Raw genomic sequence first — 24453 nt, 5'->3', positions numbered from 1 at the left:
CTTCTGTTACAGCAAAGGCAACATTGTCTTAAACTCCTTATAGTGACTGCTCTGACTGCCATCTCCATAAGGTAACACACTAACTATGCCCAAGTACCCCATACAACCCCACTCCAAAAATACTGAACTATACCTTTAACACGCACACAACACACATGAAACTTATTCGTCCTATACAAAAGGCACATAGCACATGCATAACATAAAGTTTGGCTAACTCTCCTCTCCTCTTTGTTCCTCTGCCCTTTCAGACATCAATGTGATCAAGAACCAGATTAACAGTCTTCTGTTTGTGAAGAAGGTGTGTGAGACCAGGATCCAGAGACTACAGTCAGGCAAGGTGAGCGACTGCTACTGCACAGCCTTTATTTGTGCGCACACTGGAAGAGCCAATGAAAACACTAGTTACTATTTGTTAGTGGTGGTGGTAAAACATTGTCTGGAAGTATCCTCTGCAGCTGCTCAAAGTCAGTTATTGTAAGTTTTGGTTTCTGATTGTGAACCAGACTTTAACCTTATCCCTTCTTCCGTGTGTTGTGCAGGAGGTGGATGCCTTGAAGCTGGCTGCCAACTTTGGCAAGCTGTGTGTTATCCCACTGGATCACATCCTCATCCACAACATAGCCCTGCAGTTCTTCATGGGTAATTCTGGAAAATCCCTCATCACATACACCACCGCGGGTTGCCAAACGTCACTGTAGTCGTCCCAAGACCTTAATCCTGTTGAAAGTTTTTATATTGATTCCATTTCTCTCAAATTTATAACCACGACCCGTCTCGTTTGTCATGCTCCTTTCCAGTGCCTCATGGCCTTGTCAAGAGATTTTAAAAAGGTCACCACACTTTACAGATCAGATTACGATTAGAATGTGTGTGTGTCTGTGTGCAAACTAGGAGCCAAACCAAAGTTGCGTCATATCTTGTGTGTGGAAAATGAACAGGAGACAGCAGCCAAGACAGTATGTCACATTACATCACGCTTCGTCTGTGATTGTAGCATTTATGCAGCTTGAAATGTTTAATTAAATATTTGAAAATACTTTTTAAAATATGTTTAGATAATCAAAAAAAAAACGATTTATATTCAATACAAACAGAAGATGGGTTGTTAATTACAAGATCACTAGACACAACAAGCCAAAAATCCTACATGCCACATTTTAAGGGGCACTTGTGCGCTCGCTGTGTAACCCGAGGTGCTACATTAGAACTGGCACCATTTGGACTAACTCGTGTGTGTGTTTTGATCCAGACTATATGCTGGCGGCCGGGGCCCAGGCAGAGCTGTTCTTCTGGCTCACGGTGGAGGGTTACAGGGTGACAGCACAGCAGCAGCTGGAGGCCATGCAGAGCTGGCAGAAAGACGGCAAGAAGCAGCCCAGCGCCACCAAGGGGCTGCTCCAGGCCGCTGCACTCGGGGTCTTTGATCAATACCTCTCTGAAAAGGTAGGAGGAGGTTATGAACACATGGGGGCCATAAAGGAGATTTACCACTAAAATAGAAATGTTTTGGTCTCTCAGAATGTACATTTTTTTCATATTGGTAAATAAAAAGCATATGCAAATGAGTCTTTTGAGAGAGTATCTACCTAGCATCTGTAGGGTAGCTACTGCTCCAGTGGGCGCCGTGCTCTGGCTGACCCTGTGCTCTAACTTGAGAGGGGATATGCGAAAAACTTCATTTCAATGTGCCATGTGTAAATTGACTAATAAAGTAACTTAATTGACAAGTGAACTGTGAGCTCTTTTGATCTTTTCCCAACAGGCGTCTCCCAGGGTGCAGGTGGACGAGGCGTCCGTCAACAAACTAAGGGAGAAGCTACAGAAAGACGACCCCACGCCGGAGATATTTGATGAAACCCAGAGAATTGTATGAAATCTTTTTTTCTGCAAAGTTTTATCTGTATTTGAAGGAATGTAAGACTATGTGAGCCAAAGACTGCCAATACTCTGAGAAATCTAATGTCACTTATTTACACATGTTTTATAGCATGTGTGTTACCCATTAGTCTTGATGTTTATTGAATGTGCTGCCTTGCCACTCATATTATTTCACACATCCATTTCTGCAGGTGTATGACCTGATGCTACGCGATGAGCGCTACTACCCGTCCTTCAGGCACAGTCCTCTCTATGTGCGCATGCTGGCAGAGCTGGACATGCTGAAAGAGCCCAGCTACAGGGGATCGGATGACGGAGATGGAGAGTCCTTCAACGGCTCTCCAACCGGAAGCATTAACCTAGTAAGTCTTCCTCAGACATGCTAACACTGCAATGAGTCTGGCATGGTCTTTATCGGCCATCATCCACAGCGAAGCAGCAAGTAACAGCTTAGTTCAATTAGGACTTATTTCTTTGTGATTTCAGTCCTTGGACGACTTGGTCAACTCCTGCCACGATGACACTATGCACCTACATGCCTTCATCTCCGACACAGGTACACACAGACACACACGCACACTGTCAATGTGTCCATCTCTGTTAAAGGGGTTTATGCTAGATTCTGGCAACTATTACTCGTACATATGGTAAAACAATGATTTAAGTTGGCGTGGAATTTGGCTGCTTATGTAGATAGATTGAAGATTGTTTTATTGTCATATGCACAACAATTACTGAGCAGTCGCTGGCAATGAAATGATGTATTCTTTAGAGTCTGTGAATGTGTTGAGCAGCCTATATTGGATATGTGTTAGCCGCCATATGTCCCTCCCTGCATGTTTTTTTCCCTCGACTATTCACCTCCTAGCTCCATTCATTATTTTATGCTGTGTCACTTCATACTGTCCCATTATTCTTTATTTCTATCATTCCATCACCTTCACTCTTTTTTTTCTTGTTTTGTTCTTCCTTCTTGCTTGCCTCCCTTCCATTGCCTTTCCTATCCCATGTCCATACATCCCCTCTGCTCTGCATTCTTCCTTTTGGACGCTTTTCCTTCCTTTCCTTCGCATTTTGAACCTGCGCATACTTTTTCTTTCTTTTCTGCTTTCCACCCTCCCTCCTTCCCTCCCTTCATCCTCCATCCCCCCTTTTTTCCTGGCGGGGTAGCTGACGCTTGTCTTCCCGGCTTCTGGGGTGCTGCAGGTGTTTGCAACGACCACGGTAAGACCTACGCGCTGTACGCCATCACCGTGTTCAGACGCAGCCAGGACGGCAGCGAGGACTGCTGGAAGACCTATCGCCGCTACTCAGACTTCCACGATTTCCACATGAGGATCATTGAACAGGTGTGTGTGTGTGTGTGTGTGTGTGTGTGTGTGTGTGTGTGTGTGTGTGTGTGTGTGTGTGTGTGTGTGTGTGTGTGTGTGTGTGTGTGTGTGTGTGTGTGTGTGTGTGTGTGTGTGTGTGTGTGTGTGTGTGTGTGTGTGTGTGTGTGTGTGTGTGTGTGTGTGTGTGTGTGTGTGTGTGTGTGTGTGTGTGTGTGTGTGTGTGTGTGTTTGTTTGTACACCAGTTTTTCAGTCAGCAATATATCTATCCTAGTAGAACGTTATTATTAGTTCTAAAATAGCAACTCGAGAGCTCGGTTGTCTCCTTTTTTGAGTATTGTATTTATTCTGTTTTAGTTTGAGAACCTGACGACGATCCTTAAGCTGCCAGGGAAGAAGACCTTCAACAACATGGACAGAGACTTCTTGGAGAAGAGGAAAAAAGACCTCAATGCTTACCTACAGGTAGTAACAGCTTTATGTCTTGGTGGCAAATTTGGAACGCCTTCATTGTCTCGTGTCATTTTCTACTTTGAGTGTGTATCAATAACTTCTCCATGTTTGTGTTCCAGTTGCTGCTCAACCCAGAGATGGTGAAGGCCTGCCCCACTCTGATTCCTTATGTCTACGACTTCCTAGAGAACAAGGCCTACAACAAGGGCAAGGGAGACTTTGCACGCAAGGTCGCTACATTTTATTGAACAAAGAATACATACTTTTTTTTTGTCATTTATTAACCACCACAAATACAATGTATATAGTTGAGATTGAAGTGTATTTCTTGACTACAGTGATGTGGGTGTACCTGTAAGGGCTACTAATGTTCTCCCTTTGTTTTATTCCCCCCTCTCAGATAGACACATTTGTAAATCCTCTGAGGAGCTCCATGAGAAATGTGTCCCAGGCAGTGAAGGGCCTGCCAGACAGTCTGGCGGAGGGCATGACCAAGGTCTCTGATAACATGGGCCGCATGTCAGAGAGACTGGGTCAGGACATTAAACAGTCCATACTCAAGGTAACACACCACCACACAGATCAAGGATTAGTAGCAGTTCAACTATTGTTGTTGTAGTGGTATTTTTTTCTTATCAGTGAAGAAGTGTTTTTTTTCTGTTGGGTATCATTGCAGTCTATTAGCTTTGGATCTACTCACTGGCCTGTGGTTTAAATAAGTGGACTAAACACCCACCACAATCCCGTTTGTTAATACAACCTCTTTTTCCCGCCAGGTGCCTCCAATGCTCCCTAAAACTGACATTGACCCGGAACACTGTCGAGTTTCTGCTCAGCTGGATGATAACGTGAGTCAGTGGGCATGTTGGGTGTTTGTTTCATTAGGTTTCAGGCCATGTCCACTTGTCCACAGGTATTTTCATAACTGTAGCATTTTTCTATGTGATTTGCCATTGGTTCATGCTCAAACATCGCAACTGGACATGTGTTTTGAAAACCTCCACCAAAAGTGGATATTTTGTAAAACTCTGCATTTGTGTATGACATAGCACATTATCGCCACCTACTGGCTTACCGTGATTATGTCGGGCCTTTAAATCGTAATTTGAGTTGTGTGAACGCAGAGATACTCTTCAGGGTTTTTCCTGCATAGAGAAAATGTTGGTGCCCGCCAAAGCGGATTTATCCAGCGCCAAAGGAAAATCAGGAGCGCCAAAATGATAAAGATTGAGAATAAATATAGCCATTTAAAACCAAATTCAGCCCAATTTAAGTCATCCTTCTTGAGGGGCTGGGCAATAACTTGAATTTAATTTTCGATTACTATTACGGCTTCCCTCAACCATGAAAACAAAATAATCGTTATTAAACTATCATTTTTCCGCACGCCGGGGCATGCAGGCTGTTAAATGCAGCGAACCCTTTCAGACGAGCGGTGCGCTCGCTCAGCCCCTCCCTCACCTGATAGTTTAGCTATCGGCTGGTCCAGAGAGTAGGAGGGAGATGTTGCGCATTGCCAGGTGTTTTGAAAAAACTTCTAGATGACGAGAATAAAGGTATAACTAAATGTGTTGTCTGAAAACACTTCAGACTCACAACAAACTAAAATAATGTGCAATATATGTCACGCGCGGACACGCGAGTCACGTGACATACGCGACCGCGCGCGAGACAGAGACAGAAAAAAGGCATATACGACCTGATCTGCACCTCTAAACATCCCGACCAATTTGTTTATTCACTTTAAGTCGAATCATAGTGGTCTATGACAAGCAAGCAATCAATGAATAAGAAACAGGAAGTTTAAAGCTCCTTGACTCCTGCCACCACAACTGTCAACACTACAATGCAACTGCCTATCCACCCTGCTCATTGACATAAATAAATCATGCCCTTACATTTAATGCTATCAAAAGACGTGCCCTATCAACAGCATTTACAACTGGTTATTTTTATTTTGACATATTTATTTTATTCAATTGTTAAAAATATGTTTCACTTATTTAGCCTATTCTCCCTGTTTTCAGTTCAATTAGGCCTTTGTTTAAAGTCCAAAGTCATGGTTTTATTAGAAAAAAACCTTGTTAAAAGTAAAATAAATGCATAATGTTCTTAAATCAATGATTAACCGTCTTTAATAATCGTGGTAACACAATGTGATTACTCAAAATAATCATGATTATGATTTTTTCATAATCGAGCAGCCCTACCTTCTTGCAATTTCCATGGTTTAGATCAATTAGAAACAATTAAAGTATTAAATAGGTAGGCCTAGTCATTATTAGTATTTTGACTTCATATCTACAGGTTGTTTATTGTGATTTCATAAGCGTCAGTGAGATCCATGGTTACGCAGTGATTGACAGGCTGACTCAAATGCTCTTGAGCTGGACAGAAACTCCCCTCTCCTTAACCCCACACCCCTCTTAAAATAGACAAACCGTTTGCCTTTACTGTTGCACATAGTCGCGACTCCAAAAAAAGTCGGTCGCGTACTGACCCCCCAAAGGCCCATTCTGAGCCAGGAAAAACCCTGCTCTTAAACACCAGTTATAGCTTATGTGCAGGATTTTTTTCTGCAGATGGAATGGGGAAAAAATATACATGTAAATAGATAAAAATGTCCTAACACATGTCATCATCCGTGTGCCTAGGTGGATGACAACATCCCTCTGCGGGTGATGCTGCTGCTCATGGACGAGGTGTTTGACCTGAAGGAGAAGAACCAATGGCTGCGCAGGAACATCAAGAACCTGCTGCAGCAGCTCATCAGGGCCACGTATGGAGACACCATCAACAGGTCAGACACACACTATACGCAGAGCACAATGGGGAAAAATTCACTTCACAGGCCCCGAAAAATGTAGACACACAAACAGTTAGAAATGTTTAGTTGATGTATATTATCTAGTTGTGTTATTTGATGGGTTTCAGTACTATGTCTAAAAATTATCCCAAACTACACACACACACATGTTCAGAACATCAGGACACACACACACACACACAAGTCAAAACCTAAATCATCTTTGCCCTCTCTTGGTAGGAAAATTGTGGATCACGTGGACTATATGACCTCACCGGAGCAGGTGGCAGATTACGTCAAGAAGTTCCGGTAAGTTCCTCCCCCTTTTCTTCCAACTAACTGATTGGTCAAAAGAATAACCGGTAACCCCCCAATATCTCTCTCTCTCTCTGACTCTCTCTCTCTCTCCATAAAGGGACTCCTACTGGCCCAACGGTATTCTGGCTGAGACGGCGCCCCGTCGGGACAAGAACATCCGCATGAGGACACGAGTCGCCGCCAAGACCAGCCTGCTGGGCATCATGCCAGGTGAGAACGCACAGCTGCGCCATCTTGTTTCATCCAGGATTGCAAAAGGAAGAAGACTTACTTGTTGATTCAGCAAATAATGCGTTTCTCCACCCCACGTCTGACGAAACGCGAACAGAAAGCCAGGCGTAATTAGTTAGATTCAGTGTTGATAATGATATACTGTATGAATGAATCATTTTATTTGCGTGTCCGGCCGCTTACTAATGGCCCATCCCCTATAGGATGATTCAAACAAATTTTTTTTAAAGCAAAAATTAATGGTGGCACATAACAGAAATAGATACAAAAGTGTACAAATAGAAAAATGAACAATTCAAAACAAAATTAAATTAATACAACACATTTAGAATTAACATTTCAACATAAAACCTTTGCATTCACGAATAAGTTTAGGTATAAGTATAGAATAAACAAATTAGGAAAATACCTAAGTATTCTAACTAAATAATAATAATAAGGATGGACAAACTGGAGAGAGTGCGAGAGGGGAGGAAAGAGAGAGGGACTGTGTGGTCCCATATACACATTAACATACAAGATATACGCTAGGAGCCCGCTACTGAGCATTCTGTATATTTACCGCCTGGCATTATAATTAATCTGTCCTGCGCATTACATTTTGATCCCACTCTTGACTCATCTTCAACTCCCGTTTTTCTCTCCCTCCCCTCAGACGAGCTGAAGCACATCATCGGAGCGGACACCACCAGAAAGGGCATCCTGCGTGTCTTTGACATGTTCCAGTACCAGCCCATGAACCGCCGGCTGGTCTACGTCTTCCTGGAGGGCTTCCTGGAGACCATGTTCCCCCAGTACAAGTTCCCCGAGCTCTTTGTCAAGCTGCACTCCCGCTCGCCACGCATCCACAGATACAGCCAGAAACTCAAATCCTCCTCCCTCAAGAGGTGACAGGAGAGGAGGGAGGCTGTCGGGGACATGGGGCCGACTAAGACACACACAGGCTTGAGAGCCCAAAGTGAGAGTGGATGGGGGAGTTAGTGTGGGGGTGGGAGATGTGAATGTTGAGGTATGGGTGTGTGTGATTTCTGCCCTTCCACTTCCCTCACACACTTCAGTGAAAACACTCCAAATATCATCCAGCTGATTATTTCTGTCAAGACAGAAACTGAAGGATGAACAACACACACTCAGCCCTCCTCTCACACACACACATGCGCAAACACAAATCCTGTATTTTGCACCAAGACTGAACATGGCGATCGGTTACTTTTATTGAAATGTTTTTCTTCCTTCCTTTATGGACCTTTTTTTAGTTGCGGTTAGCTTCATCCTGGGCCAGTTCAATGCTGCTTTCTCTCTGTACCAGAGAGCCGACTGCAAAATACTGTATTGTTTTTAAAAAACTGCAGGAGTAGATATCATAGACCCACACCTTGCCTTACCTTCCCGCGTCTGTCTTCTGGCCGGCACAGTCCTTACCATCGTGAGTGAGCCGGCCACACACACAGCTGTAGTCAAACTTAAACCCTCATGCTGTAGACATTTGATCTACAAAAAAAAGCTGCACACTTGCTAACATGCAAATTATATTTTGTTTTTCATAGCAACCAAATATGTCAATAGCACTGGGTCCAAAAGGCGCTGTTTTAAAAAATGTGACTGAAAAAATTTGGGTCGAAAAGGATGATTTAGATTTTTATTGACCTCACTTTTTTCCAGCCTCAATGATTCTGTTTTTTTTTTTTGTTTTTTTTTCTTATTTTACTTCAATGTTTTCCATCATCTGTTCTACCCATGATCCGCAAAGATAAGGCCACACCCCCTTTAATGCTACTGTCATTACCCTGTGACGACCAAAGCTCATGCTGTGTCTGCGCTGATGTGTCGGGATACTCTGAACATTACTGTGCTACGTATCGGCAATCATGTGAGGAAAGACACTGCAAAGTTGACCTTTTTTTTAAATGACCTGAAAGGTGGAGCTGTGAGGACACACACCGAAGTGTGTTACAGCTGTGGGAGGCTCAGCTCAGGCAGGGCGCGCCATCAAAGAATGTACTCTCTGGTCCGCTCTGTATTTGGCTCGTGTAGATTTGTGTGTGAATGGTTTAGTGTGTGTGTGTGTTTAGCGCTAAGATGCAACCCTCTTCAGTCAGAACCTGTGCCAGTGAGCTAGTGAACCAGCCTTAAAAACTATATACAGTATATACTGACCAAGAGACGCACGCTAAAGGTAGCTCTCCTTCACACGACTGAACGTTACGAGGGAATCAAGATATATGAGGATATATCCCTAAATCACTCTTATTCGGAGAAAATGTCTTTCATTTTGTGCAATATTTTTTTTTCTTTAATGCATGTGTATTTTGAATCATTGTATATTGAGATAAAAAAAAGTATTTCTTATTGTTTTAATAATGGAAAACATGACCGAAGTCTCAACGTATCCCAACAACTTAACATTCCGTTGTTGTAAAAGTACTTTTTTTTTAACTGACTTGTTTTATAAGTCTGAGTTTCCTTCTTTTTTTTTTTGGTGTGGGGATATTTTCCACTTATCCCCCCAACCACTCATAGAGAATTTGTGTTTTGGGTATTGATTGGGCAGTGGCAAAGGACATCAGCCAGCTGCAAACAACAGCTTCTTTTCTAACTCCTCACTGGCGTTTTATGCATTCAGGCCTGATCTGTTGGGTGTGAACATATCCTCATTGTTCTGGAGGGACCGACTGCCCCCCCTCTCTCTCCTCCTGTCCAATAGTTTTGAAGGAATGCCATTTTCCTATGACCAATGGAATCACTGCTAATGAGCACTTAAAGTAGCACCTGTGGGATGGCCTCCCCCATTGGCTGGATGGAACTCCCTCGTCTGTTCTGATTGGCTGAGTAGGAGGACATGAACTGGAGTCTCTCCTGACTGGGAAGTTCATATGTTGTCCCCTACAGAGGTGGAGTCACCTTTTAACATTCTGCACACCTATCCATACAGGAAGGCTTGTCTGTATTTTTATTTTATTTTTTAACCCCAGTATTTATGATAATCTATGATAATGAAATGTGTGCATATCTGTGTACAGTATGTGTTAATAGTGTGCCTAAATGTACTGTCAACTCTATTTTCATATTTTTCTTTCTAACCTAAAAAAAAAATCAAATCAGAATGTCATGATCATTTTACGCGACTGAAAATGACTTTAGGGTGTTTTTTTGCATCATGCTTATCAAACTCTTCCTCTTGAGCAATTGTGCTCAGATCAGTATAACACTAATAAAAGGTAACTCAGACTAACTGACCCACACTGTGTATGCTGTCTTCAGTATGTTTGCTGCATTTATTTAATTGTTTTACATAGCAGGGTGCCATATAGTAGCCATCAATCTAAGGGCGTTGATGAATATGAAGCAAAAAATGTAGGAAGTGTACCCGTTACTGTCCAAATGAGCAGTATATGCTAGTATAATAGTCCACACAACATTCTATTTCCACAGACTCAAAAGCAGTTTCTTTGGGATTGGAGTCACGTTGTCCATGAACATCTGCAAAACACCACGCAGTCCATTCTAAGCGTTTAGTCACACGGTCGGCAGTTTCCCAAAAGCTTTCATGTGGTCTTCTTCTGCATTTTCCCCACCGGGTCAGCAATGATGACCAATCCCCACGCAGCCACACCTGTGGGACAAACACATGTGATTAGGGCTGCAACTAACGATTATTTTGATAATCGATTAATCTGTCGATTATTTTCTTGATTAATCGATTATTAAGCGATTAGTGTTTTGGTCTGTAAAATGTCAGAAAATGTTGATACATTTTCCAAAGCCCATGTTGACGTCCTCAAATGTATTGTTATGTCCAAAACACACAGATATTTCAGTTTACTTCATAATAGGATTAAAGAAACCAGAAAATATTCACATTTGAGAAGCTGAAATCAGAGAATTTGGACATTTTTTATTAAAAAAAAATCACTCAATGATTAATCGATTATCAAAATAGTTGGCGATTATTTTATTAATCGATTCGTCGATTAATCGTTGCAGCTCTACATGTGATTCAATCAAAACAAGATAACTGGTTATGTTACGTTATGAATGGTCTGATACCGGTCTGTCTGTCTAGCTCACTGTGTGTGCACTGATAACAAATCCAGTGTTAATAAACGGGTATGCTGCTAGCTATGGTGGGCCCTCTTTGTTTACATACCAGTTTGTGTGATGTGTTACCTGTCTTTAACACTGGATTTCTTTCAGCGAACACACATAGACAGGTAGGGGATTGTGAGGAGGTATTCATTCATTTTGACCAACATGATTTTGATAACATTCATTCTCCAGAACTACCGACTCCACCTTTAATCAGCAGACCAATTAATCGGTCTACCTCTTAAACAAAAAACATTTGACCTAAGATAGAAGAAAACCATCACCATAGACAATTTGGGGAAATTATATCAACCATAGGTTTTTGAGGCATTTTGGGACCTTGGTAACTTGGGGCCCCAGGCAATTTCCTAACCATTGCCTAACGTTAAGTCTGCCTCTGCTTTTGCCTAACACGTCAGAGTATTGTATATTACTTACAGGCAGCAAATGTAATCTGTGCCACTGTCCCCATGGAGGTGGTTCCGCCTTGTCGCATCACTCTGCGGGCCGCGTTAAACACATACGCTCCGGCAAGGACCATACCGCCTCCGGAGATCACCCGGCAGCTCCAGCAGCTCTTAAACATCTCGCTGCTTTTTGAAACGGGGGCAGCTACTGCTGCTGCTGTTGGTGGTGGTACTTCTGGTGCTGTTGACATTGTACTGCAAGGTGCGTGCGTGCTTATGCTAATGCGCTTCCTGGTGAAAAGTGGGTGCGTCAGACAAACGTGGGGAAATAATGAATGAATAAGCTGTTTTTGAAACTCTTAGGTTACTCCTCGTGAAGGACAAGGTTACTATCAACCGATTTTCTTAGGTCTCGCTCATGCTTTGCTGCAGAAAGGTCAGCTGTTTGAAGTAGTTCCGTGTCAGGTGTCTATTGGATCCGGTCTTCGTGTTTTCAAAATAAAAGTTTTTGTTTATGTTGTGTTTTGCCAGTGTGTCGGTATTGCTGTGATAATAAAGCTGTATTCTGCAAATGGCCAAAGGAAACCTAGTAGGCCTATATAAGCGTTAGAGAATGCAAAACACGGAGGTGCAGCACAAGATACGTCCTTGTGGATCCATACAGTTAAGACTATTTCGCATTTTCTTCACCTGCGAACCATGACCACCAGCTGACACAAACTGTTTACGCGTCTACCCTCTGGCCCTACTGGCATTCAGTCTTCTTTTCAGCGGTCTCCTAAGGAAGGAACAACCACCATGTTTTTCTTCCCTGTCATTGTCATCTTAACGGCCTTCGCTCAGTCAGAGCCCGTCGTGGACTCATCGTATGTCGCTGCTGTGTACGAGCACAACGTGATCCTGAACCCGGAGCCTCACGTGCCCCTGTCTCGCTGCGCCGCCCTACAACACATGCAGAAAAACCTGGACATCTATGAGGAGCAGGCTGCACGCGCTGCTCAGCAGGTAGGCTTAAAGAGATCCTATTATCCTACTTTTCTGGTCTTAATTTCTTGTTAAAAACTGCTACATCACAAAAAACTATGTAGATTTTCGGGACACTCTTCCTCTTACCCTAGCGAGCACAGCAGTCTCTCTCTACACACTGCTTTGAGCTTCTTGTCACTTTTTGTGGATATATTCCTTTTGAAGCAGTCCAACAATGTTGAATAGTTTTTAATTTTGAACTCTAAACTTGCTCCTTGGACCCTTCAGGAAAGTCTCAGATGTTGTCGCCATTGTCACTGGCTAAACATTGCAAAACATGGAGCATTGGATCATAACAAAACACAAGTACATTTAGCAATCAGTTTTATCATTAAACTAAAAAGCACGGTCAGCATAGTAATGAATAACATTGCCATTCTTATCAAGATATGGCAGGGTTATTACTGCAAACGAGTCAGTGTCTCAAAGTCATCACGAGTGGTTATATTTCTCTGAATATTCACACAAAGACATAGGCTACATTTACTATCCGAATTTGTGTGTGACTACAGTGGAATCGTGTCTCCATACTGCTTTGGTCAGGGTGTCCAGATCCTGGTGTTTCCAGAAGATGGTCTTCAGGGTTTTAACTTCAGCCGGTCGTGCATCTCTGGCTACCTAGAAACCATTCCTGACCCCCAGCAGGAGAGATGGAACCCCTGCACGGAGCCGGCCAAACACAACAACACTGAGGTGAACTGTCATACTTGAAAGGTGCACTGTGTTGCTTTTTGTGGTGTTGGAGAAATGAACATTTTCTGATGTACATTCTCGTTACTGAATAAACAAACTTTCCTCACAGGAAAATCAGATCCCTGTTTGAAGTCAGAAAGCTAGGCTATCTTAAAAGTCACAGTTTCTCTGCTGATGTTAACAGCAGCAGGGCCTCCCAGTTTTGTTTACAAACATATTCTAGTCCTAAACGTTTGGTTCCAGGTGCCTAAAAAAATTAATTAGTTTTGATTTATGTTGATAGAATTATTCGATATTAAAAATCACATACTACTAGGCCTACTCGCTCTCTAAATGTGAACAAATCCCCCTCCCTTGAATTTGCATAGTAATGTTGTAATTGATTGGGCATTCTGATGTCAACGGCCTTCACTGATGCAACCGATCTGTAAATGTAAATAACATTATGGTGGGGTTGTGTTTCACAGGTCCTTCAGCGGTTGAGCTGCATGGCCCGTCGTCACAGCCTCTATCTGGTGGCCAACATGGGCGACCTGCAGCCCTGCCCCCTGAAGACTGATCCTTCCTCCTCCTGTCCTCCCGATGGACACTGGCAGTTCAACACCAACGTGGTTTTCAGGTGCGGTGTAGACATTAAAGAAATGACGGTAAAAGTTGTATGAGCTTAAATCCAGCAAGTTCATCAATAGGGGAGAACGGGGTAATTTGTCACACGGGTTGGTTGTCACAATCGTTATATCTCGGAACCAGAAGGCGCTGTGTGTGAAATTTTGGTATGTAAATATCCAGAATTGGGATCAGAGGTCACCTACATAGTCTTCCTGTCTTTACTGTTTGTGTTTTTCATGTCAAATTGAAAATATTTAGCTCCTCAGTATTTTTCTTCTAGGCTTTTACACAATGGGTTCATAACAAAACAGTTGTTACCCATAAAAAGTGTGAAGGGTAAACTATAGTTTAGATTGTGGTTAGCAAGCTAATTAGTTGTCAGATGGTTGTTGGCCTTGATGCTAGCAAGAAATTCAAGTTTGGGTTGGTCGTCACATTTTTTGGGGGGTTGGTTGTCACATGTTATCCAAGAAAAGGAAAAGGAACCCAATAATGAAAGAAATTGTCAAGCTGTATCCTCACTGACACCCCAGAGAAGGAAAGAATAGAGCAGGAAAAGGCAGCTAGCATGCAAAAGAAAAAAGGGCAACAAAATCAAAACAACCCAGTGCATCCCAAACTAGACCAGTTGCCAAGGCTACAGTAAGTTATGTAGGCCTATTTGTCAACTTGACAATGCAATTAAATGTTCAAATTTAGTTCTACTTTCTTTCCTTCTTTTTATGATTATTCCCATTAAGATAACATTGTGACAAACAACCCCATAGTGTGTGACAACCGACCCCTTGATGGGGTTGGTTGTCACAATGTGTAAGGGTGTCTTTGATTAATTTCTTCTTTATTACAATAAGATAGAAAAAGTGAGGGGTACACATTTCAAGCCAACACCTTAAGCTTCAATTTATGGCAATTTAATTTAGGAATGACTATTGAAAGATGTTTTGGTGATGAGCAATTCTCACTAGAGTAAAAAGTGTGCCTACTTACCCCGTTCTCCCCTACATCATTTTCTATTCTAAGTGAATTGTTTCCCCCCCGTTTTGCGTCACATACAGTTCAGATGGCTTGCTGGTGGCCCGCTACCATAAACAGAACCTCTACTTTGAGGACTCCTTTGACACTCCGCCGCAACCCGAGATCATAACCTTCGATACGCCTTTCGCCGGGAGGTTTGGTCTCCTCATCTGCTTCGACATCCTGTTCTACGAGCCCACGGTTGCCCTGGTGGAGAAGGTAGACAAAGAACTAGACGCTACCAATTCTGTACCAATTCTACATTTTCCTGTGTTTGGTCTTCTCTCTTTTTTCTAAATTTCTGTCCCCCCTCCTTGGACCACTTCTTAGGGTGTGCGTCAGCTGATCTTCCCCACAGCCTGGATGAACCAGCTCCCCTTACTGAACACCATCCAGTTCCAGCGGGCTTTCAGCTTGGGCGCCAACGTGACTCTGCTGGCATCCAACATACGCAAAGACAGTCTGAACATGAGAGGAAGTGGGATCTACACGCCTTTTGCTGCCACCTACCACCATGCCCTGAGAGGAGACCCGGAGGAGGGCAGGCTGTTGGTGGCCAGAGTGCCCGTCTTAGACCCACTGTGGCTGGGCCAGAGTGTGGCCACGGAGGAGGTGGTAGTTAAGGTTGAGTCCACATCATCCACACTTGATAATACAGACTCTGCATTCTGTCACAGGGAGATTTGTTTTGATTCTCCTCCTTCTGAAAGCGCTTCCTCCTCCCCCGACACCTTCACGTCATCCATGATGAAAGACATATTCACATTCGTCCTCTTAAACAAGACGGAGGACAAAGTGAGCGTGTGCAATGGCACCTTTTGCTGTCACGCGCAGTACCGGCTGTTGCCACAAGGCGGCAGCAGCAGAGAGCTCTATGCATTGGGAGCATTTGCTGGAAAACACAGGGGAAGAAGCTATGCCCTGCAGGTATGTATGTGAAGATATATGGATATTTTAATGTAACATATTATGCTCATTTTCAGGTTCAAAATTGTAAATTGGGTTTATACTAGAAACTGTTTTGGTGTAAAGAAAACGTAATATGTATCACAGTGCCATTGTCGAATATCCTCTTTTCACCCTCTTTCTGAAACACTGTAAGAGCCTGTCTCTTAAAGCACCGCCTTGCAAAAATCCCAGTCAGCTCTGATTGGGTATGTGGGCTGGTGCTTATCACAGGTGGAGGTAGTACTAAATTAGTTTGGTAATGAGGGGGCTTGGCTTCCCCTTATGATGTCATATGGAGAAGCAATCTGACTGGGTTTTTAGAACACTGGTTTTCAGAGAGGTGGAGAATAAGAGAGAGGGTAGTTTTTCTCATAATTTGGTTTGTAGACCAGGGGTTCTCAAAGTTTTGATAGCTGAGGGCTAATTAAGGAACCCAACATTTGACTCAGCCGAAGTGAAGCAAAGGGGGAAAACATAAAAAAAAATCCCATTTGTAATACTTTTAATGATCAGGTTGCATCTTCACTTTTTATATGTGTCGGTCTGCATCCACTGATGTGGATAAACACATTTTAATTAATAAATGACGGGCTAGATTTAATTTCAACATTTGGGGAGGTGGGGGGGACATTATAGGCGGGGTCCAGAAAAATGTGAGGTTCAAACACTTAGTTTTGTGCATTCTGGTTCGGTTTTATGCAGTAATTTGTGCCTTCTGTATTTATTTATGGTGGACATGTTAAAGAGAAGACAACTAGCTTCCAGTGACGCAAATCTAATGGAATATAAATCAGTAATGCACCGAGGCATTCTCTGTTGCATTCAAATATTGTTTACTGCTTTGTTTAAAACTTTTTGCACATTGGAAACGTATCACATTTTGGAGTGTTTTTTTGTAGGACTCACTAGCCTACTCATGATGCAGAAGCAGTGTTAACTATTATTAAACTTTACACTGAAAATTAACAGGGTGGGCTATCAGCAGCCAGCTAAGCCCATGGCTATCAGGTGCCAGCTAACGTTAGCTTGTTAGCTAAACTGTAACTTAAGGCAAAAGTTAGAAACCAGATAATGTTAGCATTCATCCTTAGACACTTGACACAATCTAATCCACCCTGATCACACATCCCCTCCGTTCGTTTCAATATTGATAGGCCTATAAAAAAAGATATATAAAAAAAAAAATATATTTTTTTGGAGGCTCTTGTTATTTTTTAGTAAATGATTAATAATTCAATGCGGGCCGCCAGATATGTTTGTGTGGGCCGCACTTTGAGAACCAACGCTCTAGACACAATGAGGGACCCATAGGCTATCTATGTTGAAAAAACATGAAAAAGTTATTTTTCTATAAGTGCCCTTCAAAATCAGCGTAATATGACCCTTGTTACTTGTTATGTCTCTGTTGCAGGTGTGTGCTATAGTCCGCTGTGAAGGGTTGGACACCAGTTCCTGTGGACAGGAAGTGGAAGAAGCTGAGACTAAGATGGATTTTGTGTTGGAGGGGAAGTTTGCGACTAAATATGTGTACCCATCAGTTTTGGCGAGCCAGCTGATCCTGGAGCAGCCAGAGCGTCTGGAGAGAGGGGCAGACGGCAGAGTGACCATGAAACACTCAAACATGACGGCTGGGCTGGTCACTGCCTGTCTGTATGGACGAATGTATCACCTAGACAATCGGGGCCGGCGATTTGGGTGGGCTTAGCCTTACCCTTGCCCACCCAAACAAAAGTGAAGAAAATGTATTTTTTTTTTTCAGCCAATTAGAATATGTGTATTACTATACCAGAACCATTAGGGATCATCAATCATCAATATGTTGGGCCGCGAAGGATCCATCTGTTGCAGACTTCAAAACCGTGAAACGAAGGCTGCATTTCTCGGCTGCATAGGATAGGAGCCTTGCTAATGGAACAAGTCTTTGCGTGCCGCTATGACGCAATCGGTCTTCAAATGCAGCCTTCCTAGGCTGCAACCCCTGGATTGAGATTCAGCTTGCGTAGGCCTACTGGGGCCTTTCCGAATAGTCTTTTTTGCATAGGAAGTTTCCTTTCCTATCGAGATGACCCGGAAGTACTCGGCGGGTAGGTGATTCGAATTCTCAAAATGCTTAGGAAAGGCATAGGAAAGGAGCCTCGATTCATCCTTTAACCCTCCTTTAGCATAGGTTACTCCAGACCAACCTATGCGAAAGGAAAGGAGATTCAGGCAAGATTTTAAGCAACAGGCCACGCTAGTGACTCACGTCAGCAATACTCGCCGTTGCGCAATGACGTCGGTTAGGAAAAGTGGAGTTGAATTCATTTGAAACAGTGCTGTCTTTTCCTATGTTCGATAGCAAGCACGTTTCATCTCTCCTTAACCCCGATGACGTTTACGGGTTAAGGTATAGGAAAGGAGGTTTATAGGTTAAGAGATTGGACTATTCGGAGAGGCCCCTGGACACACAGGTGCAACCGCAACGCCAAATTATTCCCCAGGGAAACAAAAAGGTATGCTATGGAAAATAACAATGTAGAACCTAATGGGAAACAATTTTGGGGGAGTTCACAATACAAACGGGTGTGAATGAATGACCAAAAATAAAATAAAATAACATTTAGCTCGGATACACTTTGATGCAGAAAGGTCAGCGGTTTGAAGTTCAGTGTCAGGTGTGTAATATGTTTCCGGTCGTAGTATTTTCAAAATAAAAGATTTTGTTTATGTTGTGCTTTTGCCAGTGTGTCGCTATAACGTCTATAGTGCAGTGATAAAGCTCTATTCTGCAAACGGCCAAAGGAAACCTAGTAGGCCTAACCCAGGGGTGCCCACACTTTTTCAGCTTGTGAGCTACTTTTAAAATGACCAAGTCAAGAAGATCTACCTAATATAAAAATGGAAAACATACATTTATCTAAACATATATTGATCATTGTTTATATGTACAATATAAGTTGGTGTACCTTGCATAACTGCATGAACCCATATTGCCAGGCCCGCCTCAACCTGCCATCAGGCCCTGGGGCGAGAGGTTGCGTATAGGCCCCCTGAGTGGCCGTCTTACAACACAAAATGTGCAATATTTGTTTTGATTAATAAACAAATAATTTTAAGGTAATACAGTATTTCTCATGGGAATTTGGGAGACTGTGGTGGGGACTCAGGACCTTCTAGGGCAGGGGTCTCCAACCTTTTTTCAACTGAGAGCTACTTTGAAAAAATTAAAGTGGCCAAGAGCTACTTGTATCAAATCGCTTATATTTATTTACATAGCACACATCAAATGAATTAAGCTTCTGTTTGTACATGTGTGAAACTGCAATACCCAATGCTTATCATAAATAATTTCCCATCAAAGGTCCAAGAACACATTACTTTACACTTTTTGTGGGCCACATATCAGTGAAAATTGACATCAATGTCTGTATTACACTTCTTATTGTGACGCAACAGTGTTTCCCCCAGGAAATGTCTTAGTCAAGGTGGTCACCACCCAGGTGTGGAGGAGGCGCGGCGCAACGCGGCGCGCCGAAAATTTTGGGGGTATTTTGCTCAAAGATGCCAATACACACTACAGAAATAAACAACTGCTTATTTGAATAAAACAGACAACTGACCTTACAGTTGTACATTTTTAAAGTTCCTTTTTAGATAGGGGCTGTTGTGAGATTATTGTGGACAATTAGGCCTACTGTGATGCGATAGGCTATAATTCATTAATGGTTATTATTAGCCTACTTGCTTGATTTCTTTTTAAATACAGAGGTTATTGGTCGTTTTGGAACATGTATTTCCCAATTTAAAACGTAAAAATAAAGCAGCATTGAAATTCAGAAAATAAATCTTGTATGGCTACTATAGCAGGCTGTTTTACAAATAACTAAATACAATGTGTTTTCCCCTTAAAATGATTAAATACATTTATGCAAAAGTCAAAGACAGTGCATGCCGTAGTTATGCATGGCCGCATGCAAAGCCGCAGAGCAGCACGCACACCAGCTGATAGAGAAACGCTTTGAGACACATGTGAACATTTATTTACCGCAAATCGCAAAGTTTTGACCATGGGAAGAGGTGCATTTACCTTGATCAGATTTTTAACTTGTAAAAAAAAAAAAAAAAAATTTTTTTTTTTTTTTACAAGTCGGTCAACCTATCAGGCGAGCTACTGAAAACCCGCCCGCGAGCTACCGGTAGCTCGCGATCGACCTGTTGGAGACCCCTGTTCTAGGGGGTCCGGGGGTATGCCCTATAGACATGTTTTAATATTCATAGTGGGCTTAACAGTCATAGAAGATGCTGATATGCTGTAAGTAACCAGACGTCCGAGATCAAAACGAGGAACATCCCCCGAAAAGGGGGAAAACGGAGACATTTCCAGTTTGACTAGCAATCTGATTGAAAAACCTAGTCCCCCTTATATATATATATATATATATATATATATATATATATATATATATATATATATATATATATATATATATATATATATATATATATATATATATATATATATATATATATATATATATATATAGGGGAAGGTGGGGTGATTTGTGCATTTTGGAAGTTGCAAAACCCATTGTTTCTAGAAAACCGTGGAAGAAATTGGAAATGTGACCACATATTTAAGAAGAGCCATCCATTTGACTCATCCTGTAAAGAAGGGAGACACAAGGAATAAGATATAAGCACATTTAAGCTCAAAAAACTGTGTTTTGCCTTTCAAAGTAAAATTTCCATGATCAAGGTTTTTTGATTATTGTGTCTGAACAATTATAGACACGTTTGAAAACATTTGACACATGTTTTAGTGCTTTGGTATGCTACACTTTGAGTCTATATAATTAGCACAATGTCAACCCTAAATTGCTGCATCATGCCTATTATCCAAAATTCTGGGGATGGGGTGATTTGTGCGCAAGGGCCTGGGTGAGTTATAAGTAAGTAAGTAAGTAAAATGTATTTATAAAAGCACATTTATGACAGTTTGCACTGTCCAAAGTGCTGTACATAGTGCATTCAGTAGGTAAACAATGAAGGTAAAATAACAATAACCAAAATAAAAGACGTAAAGCCCATACATCCACATAAACACAGATAGTAGTGCAGAGGTAAGTAAGTAGTGCAGAGGTTAATGGGGAGGAAACACCAGGGTGTACATATGGGTTTTGAGCCTTGATTTAAAGGCAGAAATGTAGGGGGAATCACATTTGTCAGGTGGCAGTTGGTTCCACAAGCACGGAGCAACTAGTGCAAAGTACATTTCTGAGAGTTGTGCCAGTGGCATGGCTGTATACGCTGGTCACCAAAAGAAAGTGATTGTCTACAGTAGCTCAGAAGAGAGTGACATCTCAATTCCACTTAACAACACCACTGATGAGAGTTCAGATGGCCAGAAAGATGATGATGGTGACTTTGTCATTGTGACACAATGACGCACAAATCACCCCACGTAGTGGGGTGATTTGTGCGACAAGACAACTTTTTTTCCGAAAGCTATATTTCTTAAACAGTTTATTCCAGATCCAAAGTTTTTATTGCCAGGGATGCACAACATCCTGAAATATATGTACATATTTGAGTTGGAGACATAACTGTCAAGGCCTCACTTTAAAATCACTTTGAGTAAAAAGTTGCACAAATCACCCCACCTTCCCCTATATATATATAAATAAATAAAATGTTTTAAAGAGTCCTAGTGCAATCGTGTGTGTATGAGATGGGGAGTGTCAGTGTGGCATTAGAGTGGGAGTGGAGTTTACTAATGTCACAGCTCTGTGGTAGAAACTGTTTTGGAGTCTTGTGGTGCCGGCAGGCAGTGTCCTGTAACGTCTTCCTGAGGGCAGGAGAGTGAAGAGGCAGTGTCCAGGGTTTGTGTTGTCTCTGAGGATGCCCCTGACCCTCCGAGTACAGCGGGTCAGGTAGACATCTGGGGAGCTGGGTGCCGGTGATCCTCTCAGCGGTCTTGATGATGCGCTGGAGAGCTTTTCTGTTGTCTGTGGTGCAGCCAGAGTACCATGCAGTGATGCAGTATGTGAGGACCGACTCGATGGCTGACCTGTAAAAGCTCACCAGCAGCTTCTGTGGGAGACGTGCCCTCTTCAAGCACCTCAGGAAATGAAGCCTTTGTAATCCTTTCTTGGCCGTCGCGGTGGTGTTGACGGTCCAAGTCAGGTCGTGGCTGATGATGACTCCGAGGTACCTGATGTTCTGCACGACCTCCACTGTCTCGCCGTCGATGGTGATGGGGTGATGGACAAAGGGCTTCGTCTTCCTCCTGAAGTCCAGGATCATCTCCTTTGTTTTAGCCGCGTTGAGGATCAGGTTGTTCTCTCGGCTCCAGCTCACCAGGTTCTCCACCTCTGTCCTGTAGGCAGTCTCGTTGTTGCCTGAGATCCTGCCTACCACCATAGTGTCGTCTGCAAACTTCAATATGGTGTTGGCCTTGTGGGTGTTTAAAGTACCACATAAAAGACTGCATTGTCATTTAGTGAAATAGTTCTTCCTTTTTTGTTTATTTAACCTGAACAATTTATAATTAACTTAATTATAATTAGATTAAGATGAAATTATTATATAAATTATAATAATTTATGTGATAGTCTGTTCATATTGCAGGCTATATTTATACAATTGATTATCGATGGCAGATGACGTTGCAAATGTGGGTCGAATAAATTCCCTTTGTACTTATAGCCATATACAGGTGTGTCTAAAACAAAATTGAATATCAATGAAAAGTTCCTTTTTTTGGTCATTTAATTCAAAAAGTGAAATTTAAATATATTCTAGATTCATTACACATGAAGTGAAATTAATCCAGAATAAACATACTTTTCAGAAGGTCGACATTTATGTATTATAAATCCTTTTTTTGATTTGTTTTATGTAATATTCTAATATTGAGATACTGGATTTTTTTTATTCAATGATCAATCAATCATCCAAAAAAAGGCCTGACATATTTCACTTTGTGTAATGAATGAGTTACACTTTTTGTATGGACTTTCCATGATTTTATTTTTATTTTTTTTGCATTTTTATGCTTTATTGATAGTGTAGAGACAGAGTTGGAATGGGGCAGAGAGGGGAGTGACATGCAGAGAACGACCGCGGGCTGGAATCGAACCCGGGTCCGCTGCTGGACGAGGCCCATGGGGGGACGCCCTACCAACTGAGCTAAGGGCGCCCCCGATATTCTTTTTTTGAGATGCACCTGCAGACTGCTCACTGTAAACTATTTTAGCATTAATCAATACAGGGGCATCAAGATCATTTGGCAGATAATACAGCTCCTCTATGAAATGAACAGCCCCCTCACTTATGGTTTAAACTAGCAAGGCATTGTGGGAAAATGGGTCGTCTTTTCCATTTTTACATCAGTAAATCTGTGTTCGATCGCTGGGTCTACTTCTGAAAGTTGTGGGCTGGCAATTAACAGAATTTACACCTGGCTTGACGAAGCAGCCCCTTTTCATCATTTATGCAACTGACTAATCCAAAGTGCCCAGGCTAGACTTTGTCAAGGCTTGCTTTATCAATCATCCTGGATATCTTTCTTCCACTTGTATGCAACAGGCCCCTGGTAACGGAGCCTAGACTGTGTATTAACACGGATTCTTTTCTCACACGGTATGTTTGGATTGTGATGATCACTGATTTTGACAACAAGCATTTGCCATCTACATGACATCTTGCTTTTCCAGTACAACCCTCTGAAAACAACTAAGTCTTGTTTGTGCACTTGATCTACAAATGATATATACATGGGTGCTGTTAATGTAAGCTAGTAGTTATTGGAGTTTATCACTGAAAGTATTTTTAAACTTGGTTTATTTGTTCTTTCCCCCAGGCTATGGTATGGTCATGCCTCCATTCCCTCCTCCCCCCTACATGGAGCATCCAGCCTACATTTTGCCCCACCCTCATATGCAACCAGTGGATTACAGGCGCTTTGTTCACCCCCAGGTCCCGGCCTACCACCACCCAAACCAGGCCCACAGAATTCGACCGGCTCATACTGGCCCTGTTCGAGAGACTGTGAACTGTGAGGTCCAAACTGAACCCACACAGAGGGGTGTAGGAGGTTACGCTGAGGGAAGCCCACTCGTCGGTGCAGATTCTGGGCAAGGAACCGCCGCAAACTCTCCATCCTCCTCAAGCTCTGGCTCACAAAAACAAGGCTCTGCTGAAGTTGGGCACTACACCTCACCCGACGCTAATGCAATTAGCAAACATGACTTTATCATTCTACATCCTACAAGGGAAAAGGCCGTCCAATCATGTACCGAAGGAACGCAGTCAAGCGACAAACGCGGTATTGTTCAGGAGAATGTTCCCCCTTGTAGAAACGTTCACTGCAATATGTGGTCAGTGAATTCTCCAGATGGCATGGTTCCTGTGTGTAGTTCTTCTCAACAAGAGGATGAGGTTGTCAAAGAGAGGCGTGTCTCTGTTCCTGACATCCTGATGAGTTGGGGTGGGGGCACACCACAGGCAATGAGGCTGAAGATGGCCGACGCAGGGCTGCCTCACAATGACCACAATCTGCCATCTTATGACACTGAAGTGGAGAATGAAAAGTCTGTTTTCCAGAGTCCAGAGAATGGTCAAGTGGTGGCGGACGGTGAATACGCTAATGACGATTCTGAGGGTAACTTCAGT

The 24453-nt window shown here is 42.5% G+C and overlaps 2 protein-coding genes across 3 annotated transcripts in view; both read left to right on the top strand.

The window, feature by feature from the left end:
* snx13 (sorting nexin 13) overlaps nt 1–10558 on the top strand; it is a 26356-nt gene extending 15798 nt beyond the window's left edge. Inside the window, exons 11-25 of one of the 2 annotated variants that reach the window (XM_080045925.1) lie at nt 252–340; nt 543–642; nt 1253–1446; nt 1766–1870; nt 2073–2243; nt 2368–2437; nt 3088–3230; nt 3568–3675; nt 3783–3893; nt 4064–4225; nt 4440–4511; nt 6318–6463; nt 6710–6778; nt 6885–6997; nt 7674–10558. In XM_080045925.1, the coding sequence (XP_079902051.1) occupies nt 252–340; nt 543–642; nt 1253–1446; nt 1766–1870; nt 2073–2243; nt 2368–2437; nt 3088–3230; nt 3568–3675; nt 3783–3893; nt 4064–4225; nt 4440–4511; nt 6318–6463; nt 6710–6778; nt 6885–6997; nt 7674–7909 (1889 nt within the window). In that variant the 3' untranslated portion in view covers nt 7910–10558. Of the gene's footprint in view, nt 1–251; nt 341–542; nt 643–1252; nt 1447–1765; nt 1871–2072; nt 2244–2367; nt 2438–3051; nt 3231–3567; nt 3676–3782; nt 3894–4063; nt 4226–4439; nt 4512–6317; nt 6464–6709; nt 6779–6884; nt 6998–7673 lie in introns of both variants that reach the window. The other variant, XM_080045924.1, reaches the window with a different exon arrangement.
* A 1751-nt stretch (nt 10559–12309) lies between these two features.
* Nucleotides 12310–18373, top strand: LOC307264470 (biotinidase-like; the record flags this gene model as incomplete). Its single annotated transcript, XM_080045885.1, has 6 exons — nt 12310–12516; nt 13081–13230; nt 13698–13849; nt 14895–15072; nt 15184–15780; nt 17213–18373. 6 exons carry the CDS (start codon nt 12310–12312, stop codon nt 17504–17506), a joined length of 1578 nt encoding a protein of 525 aa, XP_079902011.1. The 3' UTR covers nt 17507–18373.
* Nucleotides 18374–24453: the final 6080 nt, after the last annotated feature.

Source organism: Ammodytes marinus (assembly GCF_949987685.1).
Source record: "Ammodytes marinus genome assembly, chromosome: 17".
In the NCBI taxonomy this organism is placed as follows: Eukaryota; Metazoa; Chordata; class Actinopteri; order Uranoscopiformes; family Ammodytidae; genus Ammodytes; species Ammodytes marinus.
The sequence above is the reverse complement of the archived record's forward strand: the minus strand, read 5'-3'. Positions and strand labels throughout refer to the sequence as shown.